This window comes from Martes martes (assembly GCF_963455335.1).
Source record: "Martes martes genome assembly, chromosome: 1".
Taxonomy (NCBI): Eukaryota; Metazoa; Chordata; class Mammalia; order Carnivora; family Mustelidae; genus Martes; species Martes martes.
In genome coordinates, this window is record NC_137888.1 from 115,078,976 (window position 1) to 115,099,088 (window position 20,113).

General features: G+C 35.9%; 1 protein-coding gene across 2 annotated transcripts in view; it reads right to left on the minus strand.

Moving 5' to 3' along the window:
* ACAP2 (ArfGAP with coiled-coil, ankyrin repeat and PH domains 2) overlaps nt 1-20,113 on the minus strand; it is a 154,988-nt gene that overhangs the window by 57,362 nt on the left and 77,513 nt on the right. For both annotated transcript variants that reach the window (XM_080815008.1, XM_080815007.1), the window contains exons 5-6: nt 1,970-2,028; nt 442-625 (exon numbers count right to left, since the gene is read on the minus strand). In XM_080815008.1, the coding sequence (XP_080671134.1) occupies nt 442-625; nt 1,970-2,028 (243 nt within the window). The remainder of the gene's footprint in view (nt 1-441; nt 626-1,969; nt 2,029-20,113) is intronic.

The window sequence follows — 20,113 nt, forward strand, 5'->3', positions numbered from 1 at the left end:
TGCCTTAATACATCTAAGAATCTACTCTAAAGAAATAACCAGAAATATGGCAAAAGATTTATATACAAAGATGTTGTTATCATTTACCATTACTGAATACTGTATTTTCACTATTGCCAGTAAAAAATGGCAATACTGTCTGATAAGTAGTATTAATTAACACGCAACTCCACAGAATAAAATAAAGCAATTAAAAATGTTTTTTACAACATTTAAAAATGGGGGAAAGTATCACGTTAAGTGAAAAGGGGAAGGAATCAGAACCAAAGGTATACACATATATTTATGTGCACACACAGATACACACTCAAGTGAAAAGTCTTCACAACATCATTGTTTAATTTTAGACTCAAGAAAGCAGTATTAGTTCTTTACAGTGCAATCATTCAAAAGTAATGACATGTTTAGGTAGCATTTTCTGAAAACATATAATAAATATACCTGAAGTACGTAGTCAAGGGCTATGTGTCGAAAACATTTTCTTGTTGCTGTCAGAATGTTCGTGGCTTCTTCAACTTCGTGCTGTTTGTTTCTTTGTACTTGAGCATTTTTAACTAGTGCATTTTCTTTTTCTTCACTGACTTTCTCAAATTGCTTCTTGGCATCTTTAAATTTTCTAAGATCTCTAAAAAATAGAGTAAAACTTCCATAAATCCTACTATGGGTGAAATACAAACCACACTTTTAAGAAATATCACTCATGGGGTGCCTGGGTGGCTCAGTGGGTTAAAGCCTCTGCCTTCGGCTCAGGTCATGATCTCAGGGTCCTGGGATCGAGCCCCACATCAGGCTCTCTGCTCGGCAGGGAGCCTGCTTCCTCCCCTCTCTGCCTGCCTCTCTGCCTACTTGTGATCTCTGTCAAATAAATAAATAAAATCTTTAAAAAAAAAAAAAAGAAATATCACTCATTTCTTGTTGAGGGAAATTACTATGCCAAAGGACATGAATATATCCTTCTAACACACACATATACAATCTTTGGTAAAAAGAACTATATACCCATAAAGGGTAATGGTTTCCATTTCAGTATTCTGAAAATCTGAAACACTTGATTCCATTAATGAGCTTAGATAAGCACTTTATTATATCAGAGAACTAGGCAAAATGATTTGAAGACAACTGATTTTAAAATAATAATAAAGTAGACCCGAGAAAGACTTTATTTAAAGTCTTTGTAAGAAGCCATAAATTTTCATGCATACATTCTATAAGGACATTCTGAACATTAGTCTATTATTTGGAAAGAATCTGTGAGACATCACTAACAGGACAATGAATTCTAAACCACTAAACGGCAGTGCATTATATTCATGAGACGTGCCACTTTTTTATAGCTTATAACATCTATAATTTTTCCTGAATACTGTAGCATAAACAACTTTATCTGTAATTTTATATATTCTGTCAATAATTAAAAGAGAAAAACTGAACTATTAATGTGGGAAAAGAAACTGTTCCTATTTGGAAATTTATGCTTTTATTTCCAGTTTAATTTTATTTCACATATAAAATGGGATGAATGTAACACAAAAGGCTCACATGTAGCAAAAAACATGCACTTTCATGATTCATTCTCATATATTCCATTATCTTCCTTTCAAAGAAAATACCATATTGAGACAATGGAAAATTAAGCCTCAACTATACTAATAGTATTTCAACCACTTTGGGGGCCTGCTTTGATTTTGAATGGTCATTATTTATTTTATTTTTTAATCTATAACAATCCTAACTATGTATCCTGAATACAAATTTCATAGTATAAATGATTCACTGAAAGGCATGAAGTCTGATTCCCTTATGGAGTATTCATGAGGAAATGCAATATACATTTTACAAAGCAAAAAAAAACAAAAACTCCAGTATTTTCAGTAAATCACAGTCCATAAAATTCCTCCCAAAAGATACCAACTCCCAGATGTTATCATTAATGGGTTGCTTTTCTTTCTCTTTACTGCAATTGACTTACTCTTTAACAAAGTTCTGAAGCTGCGCTTTAATTGATCTCTGAGTTTGGTCAAATAGGATCTGAAAGATAAAATGTAACATTAAACAACTAGAAAAGTAAACAAAAAATAACATATAGGTTGATAAGTAACACATCCTTCTACCAGTACTCAATTCTAGTAACACCTATACTTCTTACCGAAGACTACATAAAAAATAAGCATTTAAAAAAGAAACTGAAACTGACTTTCAAGCCAATTTCATCTGTCTGAAAATTAAAATTATTTCTCATTACAGAGAAAAAGCAAATCTGCATTACCATCTAAATAGAGTACTCAAACAATAGAGCAATTTATTTCCTTGATTTTAATTCAAGCTTTGAAAAACAACCCGAAAGAGTAATACAAATTCTACTTCACTTACTACAGGAATTTCTTACTTTAATGTATCAAAACACCTCAAGTAAAAACAACTCCAGAACTGCCTTATATCTTAGTTAGAGGTTTCTCCTTTGGGAAGACCTAGGGCTTTAAATGTTTTATATTATTAATTCAAGTAAACATTATATAGTCCTTTAGGTTCAATGACTATTAAGACTGGAGAAAAGAACAAAATTTTATTCCTTATGACAATATTTCACCCTACATAAATAATGCCACATATTAAACTTTAGTTGTTCTATGTGTGGGAAATTCTGAATACTATGATAATTTATAGATACTCTACATTTAGAGTTTGAAACAGATGTCAGATGAACAGGCACAAAAATCAATATTTAGGGGCACCTGGGTAGCTCAGTTGTTAACTGTCTGCCTTCGGCTCAGGTCATGATCCCAGTGTCCTGGGATTGAGCCCCGTGTCAGGCTCCCTGCACTTCGGGAAGCCTACTTCTTCCTCTCCCACTCCCCCTGCTTGTGTTCCTGCTCTCACTATTTCTCTCTGTCAAATAAATAAGTGAAATCCTTAAATATATATATATATATCAATATTCAAAACAAAACAAAAAAAAATCCCGTATCCTTCTCATTAAAAACAGTATCAATTTCATTTTCTCTGAAATCTTGCTACTAAATACTAAACACCAATACCACACACACCCACACACACACACACACCACACCTGGGTTGAGTACTACAGGATTTAAAAATATGACAATTTACTTCGAGAGAAAAAATCATTTTCTGTAATATGTTAAATCCAAAGTATTAAATTCAAATTAAGCATAAGAGAGGAAATAATAAAGATGGTCGGAAGTCAGCTAAACAGAAAACAGAAAATCAGTAACCAAAACTCAACAAAACCATAAACCAGTTCTTTCAGAAGATCAATAAAGCTGATAAACCTCCTGCCAAAATGATCAAGAAAAAAAATTTTTTTTTTAAGATTTTTTAACTTATTTATTTATTTGACAGACAGAGATCACAAGTAGGCAGAGAGAGAGGAGGATGCAGGCTCCCCGCTGAGCAGAGAACTCGATGCGGGGCTCGATCCCAGGACCCTGGGATCATGACCTGAGCCGAAGGCAGAGGCTTTAACCCACTGAGCCACCCAGGGGCCCCAAGAAAAAATTTTAAAACACAAACTTCAGGGGCACCTGGGTGGCTCAATCAGTTAAGTGTCTGACTCTCGATTTTGGCTCAGGGTTGTGAAATCAAGTCTCATATTGGGCTCTATGCTGGGTGTGGGGCCTACCTGAGGTTCTCTCTCTCTCTCTCTCTCTCCCCCCCTCTGTCCCTCCTCCCAACTCTAAAAAACAAACAAACAAACAAACAAACAAAACACACAAAACTTTAAATACCAAGAAGGAGAGATGACAAAACCACAGATTCTATAAATATTAAAAAGAATAATCAGGGGAACTGAGGAATAATTTTATGCCTATACATTCAACAAGCAAGATGGGTTAATTCTTTGAAACACAAAAACTACCAAAACTCACTCAGTAAGAAATCAATAACCTAAACAGAATAAAAGAAACAGAACCTACAGTTAAAAACCTCCCATATACTATAAAGTTAAAGCTATACTTACATAAAACTTAGCAATCCCATTCCTAGGCACTTGCCCAAGAAAAAAAAAAAAAAAACTTAGATTTACACCAAACTCTGTATCCAAACATTTATAGCAAGCAATTCCATTACTAACTGCCAAAATCTGGAAACAATCCAAACATCCTTGAAGAAATAAACTATGGTACATCCATGCAATTGAATACTACTCAATAATAAAAAAGGACTACTATTAATACATAAAACAACATAGATGAATCTCAATAGATTTACCTAAGTAAAATAAATCATATTCAAAAGGCTACAAGCTATATGATTCCATTTATATGACACTCAAGAAAAGATAAAACTATAGGGATAAAAAAATAAATCAGAAATTTCTAGTGGTCAGGGGCAGATGGAAGGGTACTAACAAAGGAGTAAAATAAGGGTATTCTTAGGGTTACTAGAACTGTCATGCGTATAGACTGTGGTATAAGATCCAACTGTATGTGTTTGTCAAAATTCATAAAACTAATTAATAGCATTTATCACAGAATTAGAACAAACAATCCTAAAATTTGTATGGAACCACAAAAGACCCCAAAGATCCAAAGCAATCTTGCAAAAGAACAAAATTGGAGGCATCACAAACCCAGATTTCAAACTATACTACCAAGCTATAGTAATCAAATATTATGGTGCTAGCAGAAAAACATACACACAGATCAATGGAACAGAATAAAGAACCCAGAAACAAACTCATGTTCCATTAATCTATAAGAATCTAATCTATAAGAATATACAGCAGAGAAAAACAGTCTCTTCAATACATACTGTTGGGGAAACTGGATAGCTACATGCAAAAGAATTAAACGGAACCACTTTCTTACACCATACACAAAAACAAACTCAAAATAGATTAAAGACCTAAATGTGACACCTGAAACCATAAATATCCTAAAAGAATACACAGACAGTAAACTCTTGGACATTGGCCTTAGTGTTTTTCTGGATCTATCTCCCCAAGCAATGGAAATAAAGGAAAAATAAACAATTGTGACTACATCAAATTAAAAAGCTTTTGCATGGTGAAGGAAACCATCAATAAAATGAAAAGGCAACATACTGACTAGGAGAAGATTTTGCAAATGATATATCTGATAAGGGGTTAATACCCAAAATACATAAAGATATCATACACAGGGCACCTAGACGGTTTAGTTGGTTAAGCATCTGCCTTCCACTCAAGTAATGATCTCAGGGTTCTGGGATCAAGCCTCACATCAGGCTCCCCACTCAGTGGGAAGTCTGCCTCTCCCTTTCTCTCTCCCTCTGTGATGTCTCTTGCTCTCGCTCTCACTCCCTCTCAAATAAGTAAAAAAAATCTTAAAAAAAAAAGAATTCATACACAAAACAATCTGGTTTAAAATTGGCAGACAACCTGGATAGACATTTTTCCAAAGACAATACACAGATGGCCAACAAGCACATAAAAAGATGCTCAACATCATCACTCATCATCAGGGAAATGCAAATCAAAATCATAATGAGCTATCACTTCACACAAGTCAGAATGGCTAATATCAAAAAGATAAGAACAAGTGCTGGTAAGCATATGGAAATAAGGGAACCCTCAATATCCCTCATGAATACAGGTGCGAAAATTCTTAATATGTAACTGATATATAATAACAACATATAAAAAGGACAATATATCATAACTAATTGGGATTTATTTTGGAATTGCAAGATTGATTCAACACTCAAAGACAATGACTATAATTTACCATGTTAACAAACTAAAACAAAAACTATATGACTATCTCAACAGATACAAAAAAGCATTTAACCAAATACAACATCCATTCCTGACAAAAATTCTCAAGAATCCAGGAATAGAAGGGGACTTCCTCAAATTAATAAAAGGCACATATGAAAAACCTACAGCTAACATATTTAGTGGTGAAAGGCTTCTTAATGGCAATGATCAAGAACAAGGAAAGAATGTCTGCTCTCATCACTTCTATTCAACATTGTACTAGAAATCCTAGCAATGCAAGCAAGCAAGAAGAATGAAAAAAAGGGGAAAATATTAGAAAGGAAGAATATAAAACTATCTTTATCCACAGGTGATATGATTGGCAATACAGATAATATGGAATTTACAGAAAAGTCTACTAGTACCAGTAAGTGTATTTAGCAGGTCCACAGGAACAAAGTCAATATACATAAATCAATTTCTATATACTAGCAACAACTAATTGAGAAACCAAACTTTAAAAAATATTTACAGTAGGGGCACCTGGGTGGCCCAGTGGGTTAAAGCCTCTGCCTTCAGCTCAGGTCATGATCCCAGGGTCCTGGGATGGAGGCCCGCATCGGGCTCTCTGTTCAGCAGGGAGCCTGCTTCCCTTCCTCTCTCTCTGCCTACCTGTGATCTCTGTCTGTCAAATACATAAATAAAATCTTTTTAAAAAAATATTTACAGTAGCATCAAAAAATAGGAAATACTTGGGGATATATCTGACAAAAGATATGTAAGACTTGTACAGTGAAGACTATAAAACATTACTAAGAGAAATTAAAGAAAACTTAAATAAATGGAGAGATAAATTGTGTTCATGGATTGGAAGACTCAATACTAGTATGATGTTAATTCTCACCAAAACTGATCTATACATTCAATGCAACACCACTCAAAATCCCAGTAAGATTTTCTGAAGAAGCTGAAACTCTGATTCTAAAATTTATGTGAGAACGTAAAAGACCTAGAATAGCAAGCCAATTTCAAAAAAAAGGAACAAAGCTGGAATAGCTACACTACCTGACTTCAAGGCTTACTATGAAAGCTACAGTAATTAGGCTATTGTGCTATTAGAATAAAGATAAGCAAAAAGATCAGTGAAACTAAATAGAGCCCCAAAATGACACACACTTTTTTTTTTTTTTTCAGACAAAAGGTGCCAACAATGTGGCACTGGTGGTATACTGGCGAGAACAGCTGCCTTCCAAAAGGTGCCAATATGGGAAAGATAATTTTTTGAGCAAATGGTGTTAGAACAAACAACTGAAGAGTCATATGCTGAAAAAAATAAAACCTTGACCCTTACCATGCAAACATACAGAAAATTTAACTCAGAATGGATCACAAATCTAAACAGGATAAATTGGTAAACATTTCTTGGTAGGACACAAAAAGAAAACTATAAAAAAAAAAAAGACAATCAATAAATTGACAATCAAAATTAAAAACTACTGCTCTTCAAAAGATACGGTTATAAAAGTGAAAAAGACAAGTAAAAACCTGGGAGAAAATATCTGCAAAACATTTATCTGACAAAAAACATATCTGGAATACAGAAAGAATTCTTTCAACTAAATAATAATAAGATTAAAACTCCAAAAATTTTTAATGGGCAAAAGATCTGACATTTCACCAAAGAAGATACACTAATGGAAAATAAACACACACAAAAAAGATGTTCAGCATCATTAGTTATTAAGGAAATGCAAATTAAAACCATGATTAATTTAAAAAGAATGACCATACCAAGTGTTTTGATTGTGTGAAACAACCAGAACTCTCATACATGGCTGCTATAAAATATATAGTCAACTTTGGAAAACAATTTCCAAATTTTGTGAGGTTTTCTTTAATTTCTTTGAAAAAGTTTTAAAAAGTTTTAAATTTAACATAGGAAAGAATATTAACATTATTATAAACAATAATAAAATAAGTTCTTTTCTCTTCCCTTAATTTTTCTTAGCAATGTTTTGTAGTCTTCACTATACAAATAGTTTTGTAAAAAGTTAAACATAATCCTACCTTATGAATTAGCCATTCTACTCCTATTTACACAAAAGAAATAAATGTATATACCTATGTAAACTTTTACATTAATTTTTATAGGCAGCTTTATTTGTAATAGCCAAAACCCAGAAACAACTCAAATGTTCATTGTGGTAGCTTTAAAATATGTCCACAAATTCTTTAACACTCCTCCCTTTAAAAATGGAGTCTGATGCTTCTCACCTTGAGAAAAGGCTGGTTTTAGTACCTTACTTCTAACAAATGGTAATTTGGAGGAAGTGACAATGTGTGACTTCTAAGACTAAGTCATGAAAAGTAATGCAGCTTTCTCTTTGCCCTTGCTCTTGGATCACTTGTTTAGGTAGTAACTGCATTCCATGTAGTAAGGACATTCAAGAATTCCTGCCCAGGGAGGAGGATCCTTGGGAGGAACTGAGGCCTGGACCCAACAGCCATGAACATGGCCCTGTCTTGGAAGTAGATCCTCCAGCCCCAGTAAAGCTTTCAACTGACTGTGGCCCAACCAACACCTTAACAGCAATCTCACAGAAGACTCAGCCAGAGCAACCCAGCTCTTTAAAAATTCCTGGCCTAGAAACCATGATAGTAAGTGTTTATTGTTTTAAGCCACTAAATTTTGGGGTAATCCACTGTATAGCAATAGGTAACTAATATATCCATCAATAGGTCAATGGATAAATTATGATATATCCATACGGTGTAATAGTATTAAGCAATAAAAAAAAGAATTATTGATAACCATAAAACTATTGTGTTTCAAAATAATTACACTAATTCCATTTAGAAAATCCAAACTAACCAATAATGATAGAAAGTAGATCAGTGAATGTCTAGAAATAAGGAGATGGCAAACAGAATTCTAAAGTGGCATAGGAAAATTTTTGGGGTGTAACTGTTATTATGCTCACTCAGGTGACAGTTTACACGGAGGTTTATATATGTCAACACAAAATTATATGCTTTCATATGCTGGTTATATAATTCCTTAGTAGCGCTGTTTTAAAAAATCCATATATTCCAGGGAGAAAAAAATACGTTTTCCTGTGTAGCACTGTCATTGTTTTAAAACTATAAAACATTACTATCTACATTCTCCAAGATAGAGCATTACCTCAACTAAATTTTATATACACTTGAAGAGGAGTAAGAAGTATTTTAGGAAACTGCCAATTATCTAGGCAACATATTTTCAACACCTCCACTACAGTGAAAACTATGTTGTTAATGCAAAAACAACTGAGTAAAGAGTTGTCTACTTGCCAACTGCATGCCACTGGGTCAACCTACCAGCTAACTACTGCTTTTCCTGTGCAGAACGGCTCCACAGAGTTGCCTCCAGTTAGTTCCACTTCCTAAATCACTAATCTATACTCTGCCTGAGGCAGAATTCACAGCGTTCCTTTTCATATGCTAAAAATAAGAAGCTCTACAAAACTTGAAAGAATCAGAGGCTGAAATAAAAGCAGCCCTGTCAATGTTCCTGGAAGCCAGGTACCAAATGAAGTTTGTAAAACTCTTTCCTAAGTTTTCTCCCTTTATCTGATTTCCCCATTTTCCTTGTGTTGTGTTCTACTACCTTCACTAGTTGCGGATTCTGATCCAGATCTTATCCAAGGTGCTTGGTGACCACCCAAAAACTTTACCTAGGTTTTAGACCCAAAAAATGGTTTTATCCACAGAATTGAGTACATCTCAGCTCTTGTCTTCTGTTTCTATACCACAAAACCTGGAAGGGTATAATAAAGCCACAGTGAGACATTCAGCGGGTGAGGGTAGCTACCAACACGAAAGCTAAGGTTCAATTCTATTTCTGAACATTAACAGTATTATTTCTAGTGACATATATATGTAGCAAATAATCAACGATGAATCATTTGACCTAGCTGCTAATTATAAAAGGATCTGACTTGAGTGTACAGATAACATATGGCTGTTTAACACCAATGGCTTTGGGTGCCTGGGTGGCTCAGTTGGTTAAGTGGCAGACTCTCGATTTTCAGCTCAGATCATGATCTCAATATTGTGGGATCGAGCCCCACATTGGGCTCCACGTGGAGAGTCTGCTTAAGAATTCTCTCTCTCCCTCTCCCTTAGCCTCCCACCACTTGCCCTCTCTAAAATCAATCAATCAGTCTTTAAAACTAACAGCTTACACTCAGGTTTACTCCCCATTCATACTTGGACCTGGTTAAAGCAACACTATCTCATCTGCTTTCAGGAAAGGATGAAAGCTGAGATGCACTACACATGGCAAACAGTACTCTAGGAAGGTTAGCTGAAGACATGTTACACATTCATAGCTGGCACTGAAAAGTTCCCAGTTCTTACCATTTAGGTCCCATTGGTTCGAAGTATAAATTTTGTAGATTATAGTCTTTGTCTTCCATTTAAATATTACTCAACTACCATAGCACTTTCTTCTAAAATTCTACAGGACATAATCATCCTGTCCTTTCCAAAATCTATAGAAGAGTATAGGACTATGGCTGTGGACTCACTGAATCTTTTTTTGTTTTTAAGATTTTATTTATTTATTTGAGAGAAAGAGCATGAGCGAGCAGAAGGGAAAGGCAGAGGGAGAGGGAGAGTCTCAAGTAGACTCCCTGCTCAGTGTGAAGCCCACCCCCTGGCTGGATCTCAAGAACTCAGCCAAAACCAGGAGTTGGATGCTTAACTGACTGGCCACCCAGGCGCCCCTGTACTCACTGATTCTTTTTTTTTTTTTTTTAAAGATTTTTATTTATTTATTTGACAGAGAGAGAACACAAGTAGGCAGAGAGGCAGGCAGAGAGAGAGAGAGGAGGAAGCAGGCTCCCTGCCCAGCAGAGAGCCCGATGCGGGACTCGATCCCAGGACCCTGAGACCATGACCCGAGCTGAAGGCAGAGGCTTAACCCACTGAGCCACCCAGGTGCCCCACTCACTGATTCTTTTAATTAATCTCATTAGGCCTGTAACTAGGCCAATAATAAATCAAGAGGGCTCTTCTTTGCTATCATCAGGAACAAGTCCCAATATGTAAATGATTGTTTATTATTTGTTCCTCTTTTTCTACATTCTCTGCTTGTTCTAACCTATTCATTTCTCTAAACTCTTCTTTTTCCCTTCATTCCTCTAAAGCAGTGATTCTTTGCTAGCTTATCATGGGAAAGCTAACCAAAAATACCAAGGCCCAGGGGCGCCTGGGTGGCTCAGTGGGTTAAAGCCTCTGCCTTCAGCTCAGGTCACGATTCCAAGGTCCTGGGATCGAGCCCCGTGTCGGGCTCTCTGCTCAGCAGGAAGCCTGCTCCCCCCTCTCTCTCTCTGCCTGCCTCTCTACCTACTTGTGATCTCTGTCTGTCAAATAAATAAATAAAATCTTAAAAAAAAAAATACTAAGGCCCAAACTTATAGGAGAAAGATAGAATCCTTGGGGCACCTGGGTGGCTCAGTCGGTTGAGCTACCAACTCCTGATTTCGGATTCAGGTCATGATCTCGGATGGGGTGATCAAGCTCCATCTCCATCTCCAAACCTAACACGGAGTCTCTTCCCTCTCTCCCCTCCCCTCTCCCTCTCCTCTCTCTTCCCAGCCCCCACCCCCACTCACACATGCACACATGGGTGTGCTCTCTCTCTCAAAAAATAAAAATAAAAAAGAATATTTCTGTATTTTTATTAAGTTTGCTAGGTGATTCTATTACTTAAAGACTGAGACAAACTGATCTAAGCCAAGGGTTCTTAAATTGATTGCACATTAGAATAACCTGGGGAACTTTTAAATACCCTGATGCTGATAATTAGAAATGCTGGTGAGACTTAGGAATTGGTATATTTAAAATTCCCCAGGTGTGACCCACCATTATTCATATCACCTGGGTGCTTGTTAGAAAAGAAGAATTTCCAAAACCACTCCAGACTTCCAGAATCAGAGTCTTCATTTACCAAGATTTCCAAGTAGTCTGTTTGGGGGAAGCAATGCACTCTCAAACTAGGCTACACACTGGAACTACCTGGGGCCCTTTGAAAATTACTGATGCCTGGTTCCCACTTCCAGAGATTCTGATTTCAGCTAGTCTGGGTTGCAGCTTTGGTTCATCCACTGCAACTCCACTGAGAAAAATTCATCAAGGCAACTAGTCTTTAAATCACTTTCACTAAAGCAGAAAAAGGTCTCTCTTCGGTGGGTGTCATGACAGATACAGCCCCTGGAAGTGGGCAAAAGTAAAAGAGTCCTTTAGAGCAGAGGTCAACACATTCTTTCTGTAAAAGACTAGACAGTATTTTAGGCTTGTGGGTCATGTGGTTTTTGTCACAACTACTCTTTTTCTAGTAGCCAGAGACAATACAGAAACAAATGAATGGGTTCCAAAGAAACTTTTACGCAAAAGGGGGGTGATGGGCTAGGTTTGACCTTCAAGCCAAAGTCTGGCAACCCCTGTCCTAGAACAGCTCTCAAAATTTCCAGTACCTCAGAATTGCCTAGAAGGCTTATGCAAACACAGATGGCTGGCTCCTGGCCTCAGAATCGCTCAGTCAGTAGTTCTGGGTGAACTCTGAGAAGCTCAAGTTCTAACAAGTCCCCAGGTGATGCCGATGCTATTAGTCCATGGATCACAATTTGAGAATTACTACATGTTAGAATCACCTAGAGAAATTTTTTAAAACTCTGATGCTATACTCCAGAGGATATAAATCAAAATCTCTGGGGATGGGGACAAATTTTTTCTACTGTAAAGGTTCCAAACACTTGGGTCATGGCACACCCTACTGGTGTATTGAAAGATACAATGGATTGTATATATAGATGAACACCAACAAGTCTCATCCCTCCATGTGCATGGTACTCTCCCACCAAAAGTTAGAGTTAATTTCCCTTTACAATGAATCTGGGGTACCCTTGTGTCTTGCTTTGACCAAAAGAATGTAGCAGAAATGATTTTGTGTCATTTCCAGGCCTAGGCCTTAAGAAAAACCAGCTATCACATTAAGAAGTCTGACTACCCTGCTGGAGAGAGACCCACATTTTAAGAGAAAAGCCCTAAAGAATGAAAGACTCCAAAGGGCAGGAGAAGCCAGGCCAGTCCCAGCCATTCTAGCCACCCCAGGTGAGGCACCAGACATGCTCAATCCTCCAGCCACACAAAAGCCACTCAACCAAAACCAACTGATATACAGACAAGTTGTCCCCTCCAACCCCTACCCAAACACATGACCATAGTTGTTTTAAGTCACCAAATATTGGGGTGGTTAAACAGCCAGAAATAAGTAAGATGTCAATAGTCTTACATAAGATATTAGTGTTTATAAGGGTTTTGGGTTTTGTTCTTGTTAAGAGAGGGAGAGGGAGACAGAGAATCTTAAACAGGCTCCATACTCAGCATAGAGCCCAATGTCAGGCCTAATCTCACAACTGTGAGATCATGACCTAAACTGAAATCAAGAGTCAGACACTTAACCAACTGAGCCACACAGGCACCCCCGTGTTTATAAATTTTCATGGTGATTTAAGAAGTTGTTCTATTTGGTACAACCACTCAAAAATTACCAACTGCTAAAATTACATTTTTGCTAAAATTATATTTTATTTGTCTGACTTGCTCTGTAAAGTATTTAAATGCAGTAATTATTACTTAAACAAAATTATGTAACTTTCCCCCTGGTGTTACCATTTGAATCATCCAAAACTATTTTAGTCACAATTTGTTTGTCATCACTTCTTGGCTTTGTGCTCACTGTTCTTTCTTTGCCTCTTCATAAATTTTTGCTATTAATGTGCTCTTATTTTTCACATTTCTCCTACTTATAAAGTATATATGGCTGTTTCCTTATCATCATCATTTATATGAGGTATTTCTATTAGAATACAATCGATTATTTTTTTGACTATTACTTCTTGATATTTATTATTGGCTTTTGATATTAATTAGTCAAACTCTGACTCTTGATGAAATTTCATTGTTTTATTTTTAATTATTAAAAAAACATTTATTTCTGAAGTGAAATTAAATGCACATAATCTGTTGTGATGAGCACTGAGGGTTACACATAAGTGATGAATCACAAAATTCCACCCCTGAAACTAATATTACACTATATGTTAACTAACTAGAATTTAAATAAAAACTTAAAATAAACAAATAAATGCACATAAACATTTAAATGGGATTGTAGGCATTTGCAGATCTAAAACACTTTGAAAATTTGATTTTCTGATCTTACATAAGAGTAACATTTATTGCATTAGCTAAAATGAATTACTATTTTCTATTTTATTAAATGTTCATTTTATCTTTCAACATAATTTTAAAACATTTTAAGAATGCAGAAAAATATGTATATACATATCAATTTCTGAACCTTAAGACATATATTGTTTCATTTTCATACTTAAGTAGACTTTTTACTCATTGTTTTCCCACCATGATGGACAAACTTTTCAATAAATAGTGCTGGAAAGTGATCACATTCAGAATACAAACACAATGGCCCAAATTATCTTCTTGACCTATCTTTTTATATCAAAGTCATTAAATGAATGATGGTAGAAGCAAACCATACAGGACTTCAACACAAAACATCCATTTCATACAGAAAGATTTGTACTCTAAAGTTCTGCAAACACAAAATAAGAGACAAAGTTCTTTTATGAGATCAGTCACAACAATATCAGATTAAGAAACCAGTTACAAAGAAAAAAAAGCAGTTAGTTACAAGACTACCCAAGTAAGAGCTAGAGCCAGAATGCCTCATACAATTGCAAAATTGCACAATATATTAGCTTGCAAGGACAATGTCAAAACTTCATAATTTCCAAATAGGCAAAGGAAATAAAAAAGGTACCACATTTGAGTAACAGAACAGATGCACTTGACAGCATGTTAAATAAACACAACAACAATCACTAATCCAAAAGAAAACTTTTTCAGAAGTGTTTATTGCTGAGTGATGATTCTATATGTTAAGAACTGTGCTGAAGTTAACAGCAAAGGTTGAAATGTCTGCATAGAAGATTTTCTTGCAAAGCCATTGATTGTTCTTGCAAAGTACCAAAACAAACTCCTAGGGATGAAATACTCAAAATGCTAGAAGAAAACTCTAAAACAAAAAAGATTATATTATGGAGACATTCTAATATTCCATACTGATACTGCTGTCACAATGACAACAAGAGGTAAATTTCTGCTAAAAATTCATTTGGAAAACTCTGAAGATCTAGTAAGACATTATTTCACAAAACATCCTTTCATAAAGTAAAAGTTTGTGTGCAGATATAAATTCCAAGCTAAATGTTATCAAAATAATGTTATCAAAATACAAATGTAAACAAAATATTCAAAACCTTTGAATTATCCATTTTTAGCTTTTTGGTAAAGAAAGGATATGAGAGGGGCACCTGGGTGGCTTTGTGGGTTAAAGCCTCTGCCTTCAGCTCAGGTCACGATCCCAGGATCCTGGGATGGAGCCCCGCATCACATTGGGCTCTCTGCTCAGCAGGGAGCCTGCTTCCTCCGCTCTCTCTGCCTGCCTCTCTGCCTACTTGTGATCTCTGTCTGTCAAATAAATAAATAAAATCTTAAAAAAAAAAAAAATATGAGAATATCACTCTGCTGTTTCAAACAAAACATATTGGCTGTCCAAAGAAGGAACTGTACCTCAGTTTATAAGTTAAAAGTAGAATTCAAAAAGTTTAGGAAGAATAAATCTCAACTTACAGATTTGGCTAATGCTAATTATTGACTTTAAAACATGGCTTAAGTAGAATTCTGCAATCTGATTAACTTCTTTCAAGCAATCCTTGATATTTCTGACAATTAACATACACTAAAACAAACTGTGTGGATTCAGAGTGTTGGAAGGAAGGGGCTGAGAATGAATCACTGGGGAGTCAGTGCTATAATCTACATCCACAAAGAGAATTATTCAAAGTTAATTAAGGGTTAAAGGAAGAAAAAAGTAGGTAAACCAACTTCTGTATGTACCTCCAAAAAAAGTTCATCATTACTTTATTCAAAATCTATTCAGTTTAGCCAGGAAAATTCAAGCATTACATATGTCAATGAAAGGGAAAAAAAAAAAGAGCACTTCAACTTAATGAATGATTACTCCTTTAAAGCACAACTTAGAGAGAAAGAATTACTTAAATTCTAATTACATGGGATTAGGAAGGTCCTATCAATCAGGAGGAAGGGACAATAAATAAACTCCTGTCAATCAGGAGCAAAGGGAAATGAACGCTCACCTGCCTTTCACAAATATGCCTAATTATGCAGACAACATTCTCATCAGTGACAATGACCAAGAATTTGAAAAGATCATCAATTTCAAAATCTTAATCAGGAATTGCCTGAAACTATCTCATGCACAAGACCTATTTTTGTTAAAAAGTTATGTTCATGGAAGCTAGCTCAAGATTCTCATTAAAATATTTTTTAGGGTGCCTGGGTGGAAAATACAGCCTGTGTCTGTTTGGTAAACAAACTATTATTGGGGACCGCTTAGGGTACTCAATCAGTTAGGCAGTTAAGTGGATGCCCTCCGCTCAGGTCATGATCCCAGGGTCCTGGGACCAAATCCAACACCAGGCTCTCTGCTTAGCCACTTCTCCCTCTTCCTCTTCCTCTGCCTCTGCCCCTAACCCTGCTTGTGCAAGGTCACTCTCTCTCTCTAATGAATAAAATCTTTAAAAATATATATATATAACAAATATTTATAAGTGTTATACACATTCAATATGTAATATTGTCCCTAATACTATGTGTTTTATTTTAACATAATTCTATTAAAAATAAATTTTTATTTATTAAATATTTATTAATTACTTTAACATAATTCCATTTTAAAAATCTAAACATTTTTCACCATCTCCCAGATAGGACATGACACTTTCATGAAACCATCTATTGAGTGAATGAGTAAGACAGCTATAATATGGAAACTCAAACTTAACAAAAAACTAAGCAAAGGGTTACACATTTTATAGAATTTATGTAGCAATTCAACCTTAAAGCTTCATTCAGCAAAGATAATAATCAAATAAATATTCAAATTCCTTACACCAATAGCAAATTAGAATCCAAGAGAGTCGTCAGTAAAGTTACAGAAATCTCTAAATTCCAGAAAAACAAGTCAGAATTCAGGTCAACTCCAATACATAATAGAATGTAGCACACATGACCTGCTCTGGAAAAGTCATGAGTTGGCATCTTATAAAGACATGAGCTAAAGAGCAACCCTAGGGAATTTTCATTCTGTAAGGAAAAAGGAACAATAACATCCACTTTTACAGAAACCACAAAAGAATCCAAATAATTTTTTGAAACAACCAAATGATCTAATCCCAATCTATATTTAATCTTACTTGGCTAAAAACCCAAATGGCTCTATTATTTCAAACATTTATTTAAACACATAAAGTTATTCATAAATGACATCTGTAAAATATCCAGCTTTTTATCCTGACACAAACTGATACAACAAAACCTAAGTGTTACAAAGTCTGCTATAGACTGTGAGCAGATTCCAGCATTTATTACATTTTAGAAAGCAGTTTTCTCATATCCTATAAAGCCTCCTTCACCCTGTAATGCTATGTAATTAAAATTCATTGTAGAGAATGCTACTAAAATAAAGCATTTTATGTAGCTAGGCTTTTCCCACATTTTAACAAATGGCTCTGAGATCATATTTAAATGTTATAATAAATAATGCTTTGTAATCTTTGTAATATTTATAACTAAAAGTCATCTAGTAAAGCCCATTCATTTTACAGAGGAAGAGCATAAAGCTCAGAAAAATTATATGATCTCCCCAGGATAAGAATTATGCATGTAGGCCACCTGAGTGGCTCAGTGGGTTAAAGCCTCTGCCTTCGGCTCAGGTCATGGTCCCAGGGTCCTGGGATCAAGGCCTGCATCGGGCTCTCCACTCAGGGTGGAGCCTGCTTCTCCCTCTCTCCCTGCCTGCCTCTCTGCCTCCTTGTGATCTCTCTCTCTCTCTCTCTCTCTCTCTCTGTCAAATAAATAAATAAATAAAATCTTTTTTAAAAAAAAGAACTATGCAAGTACTAATGATATTATAGTAAACAAGAGATGCATCATCCCTGTCTATATTCTAGTTAAAGTGAAGTATGCAGTATTATGATCAAGGAAGAATCTTTGCCTCATATATAAGAATTCTGATTCAAGTACACACAAGTCACTTCTCCTGGGAGAAATTAGAAGTACTTATTAACAAGAAACAAAAAGGCCAGGTAAAGCAGACAGCATAGCAACTATAAAAGGAAATGGTATTAAAGTAAACCAAGGTCTTACAATTTCATACTTTTATCTATCAGTAGGAAAATTTCTGAGATGTTATAAAAAATATGCAGATAAAATTAGAAAAGCTTTGGACACCTGAGTGTACTTTCAGAGTTTTCTATATATACATATACAGTACATACACAAACACACACAAGCTCACCAACCTACAGCCTTAAGACCTCTGAGCAGATAGGCAGACAGAAAGTAATCTGTTGGTTTGCAAATTTTTTTTTTAAGATTTTATTTATTTGAGAAAGGGAGAGAGAGAGCACAAACAGTGGGGAGGGGCAGAGGGAGAGGGAGAAGCAGACTCCCTGCAGAGCTTGATCCCAGGACTGTGAGATCAGGACCTGAGCTAAAGGCAGAAACTTAACCAGCCACCCAGGTGTCCCATTTTGCTAATTATTTTTAAAGCAACATAAATTTTACAGTCAAAACAGAGATCCTGAAGTTTTTCAAGTGCCAGAAATAATAAAAGAAAAATTTTTAAACATCACTTTTAATTATCTACCTAGTGTGTGCTGTCACAGATTTAAAAAATTTTTACTCATTTAATGACTATTAAAAAACACTTAAGAGTTTTATAACTTCATAACCTCGGTCTCCTTAACTCTGTCATGAGTAACTACTTTCTACTATGAATCTTCTAGGTGGTAGTAACAGAGATTAATATAACAAAGTGTCTGCAGTCACGGAACTTAGAACAGACAATAAATTAGGCACATACATACACCTAAGAACCAGACCACATATCTGTACATCATCTGTGTGTGTGTGTGTGTGTGTGTGTGTGTGTGTGGTGTGCACACTCAGGTGTGTGTGTATGTGTATAAAAACAGAGTAAAATGATATAAAGTGACCATAACGTGGTCAAGGAAGGTTTCTCTGAGAGGTTGTGACCTAAAAAAGGTGAAGAAGATCCACAGGAAGAGAAGGAATATGATAAGGAAAACAGACACAGATAGATAATGAAGAAAGAACATTCCGCACAGAATAGGTAGCAAGTGCAAAGGGCCTAAGATGAGAGCTACTTTGATGTTAAAGAACAGAGTCCAAGTAGCTTCAGCCAAACACAGAGTTGAGATGAGATCAGGGAGTTATCAGCAAAAGGCTGGTCATAGTGCTTGGTAGACCATGGTTATAATGGATTTTACTTTGAGCGTGATGGGAATCTAGAACAGTGGAATGCTGTTAATTTATTTATATATATATCTATGTATATATATATATATATATCTATGTATATATATATGTATATATATATATATAATTTTTTTTTAAGATTCCCTTTATTTATCTGACACACAGAGAGAGAAATCACAAGCAGGCAGAGAGGCAAGCAGAGAAAGGGGGGGGGTGGGGAGCAGGCTCTCCACCGAGCAGAGATCCCGATACGGGGCTCGATCCCAGGACCCTGAGATCACGACCCGAGCCGAGGGCAGAGGCTTTAAGCCACCCAGCCACCCAGGCGCCCCTGTTAATTTATATTTTTATAGTTCTTCCTGACAGGGTGCCTGGGTGGCTCAGTCGGTTAAGCATCCAACTCTTGATTTTGGCTGGATCATGATCTCAGGGTCGACCCTCACATCAGGCTCCATGCTGAATGTGGAGCCTGCTTAAGATCTCTCTCTCCCTCTGTTCCCCACCGCACTCACTCACGCTCTCTCAAAAATAAATATAACAAAATAAAAATAGAAAATAAAGACAAAAAATATAATATATAATATAATGAATATAAAATTTTTTATAAAGTCAATCAGATTTTTTTAAGATTTTATTTATTTATTTGACAGTCAGAAATCACAAGTAGGCAGAGAAGCAGGCAGAGAGAGAGAGAGGAGGAAGCAGGCTCCCTGCTGAGCAGAGAGCCCGACATGGGGCTCGATCCCAAGACCCTGGGATCATGACCTGAGCCGAAGGCAGAGGCTTTAACCCGCTGAGCCACCCAGGCGCCCCTAATGAATATAAAATTTTTAAAAATCTCCTCCTGGCTACTGTATACAGAACTCATTGTAGAGGGGCACCTGAGTGGCTCAGTGGGTTAAGCCTCTACCTTTGGCT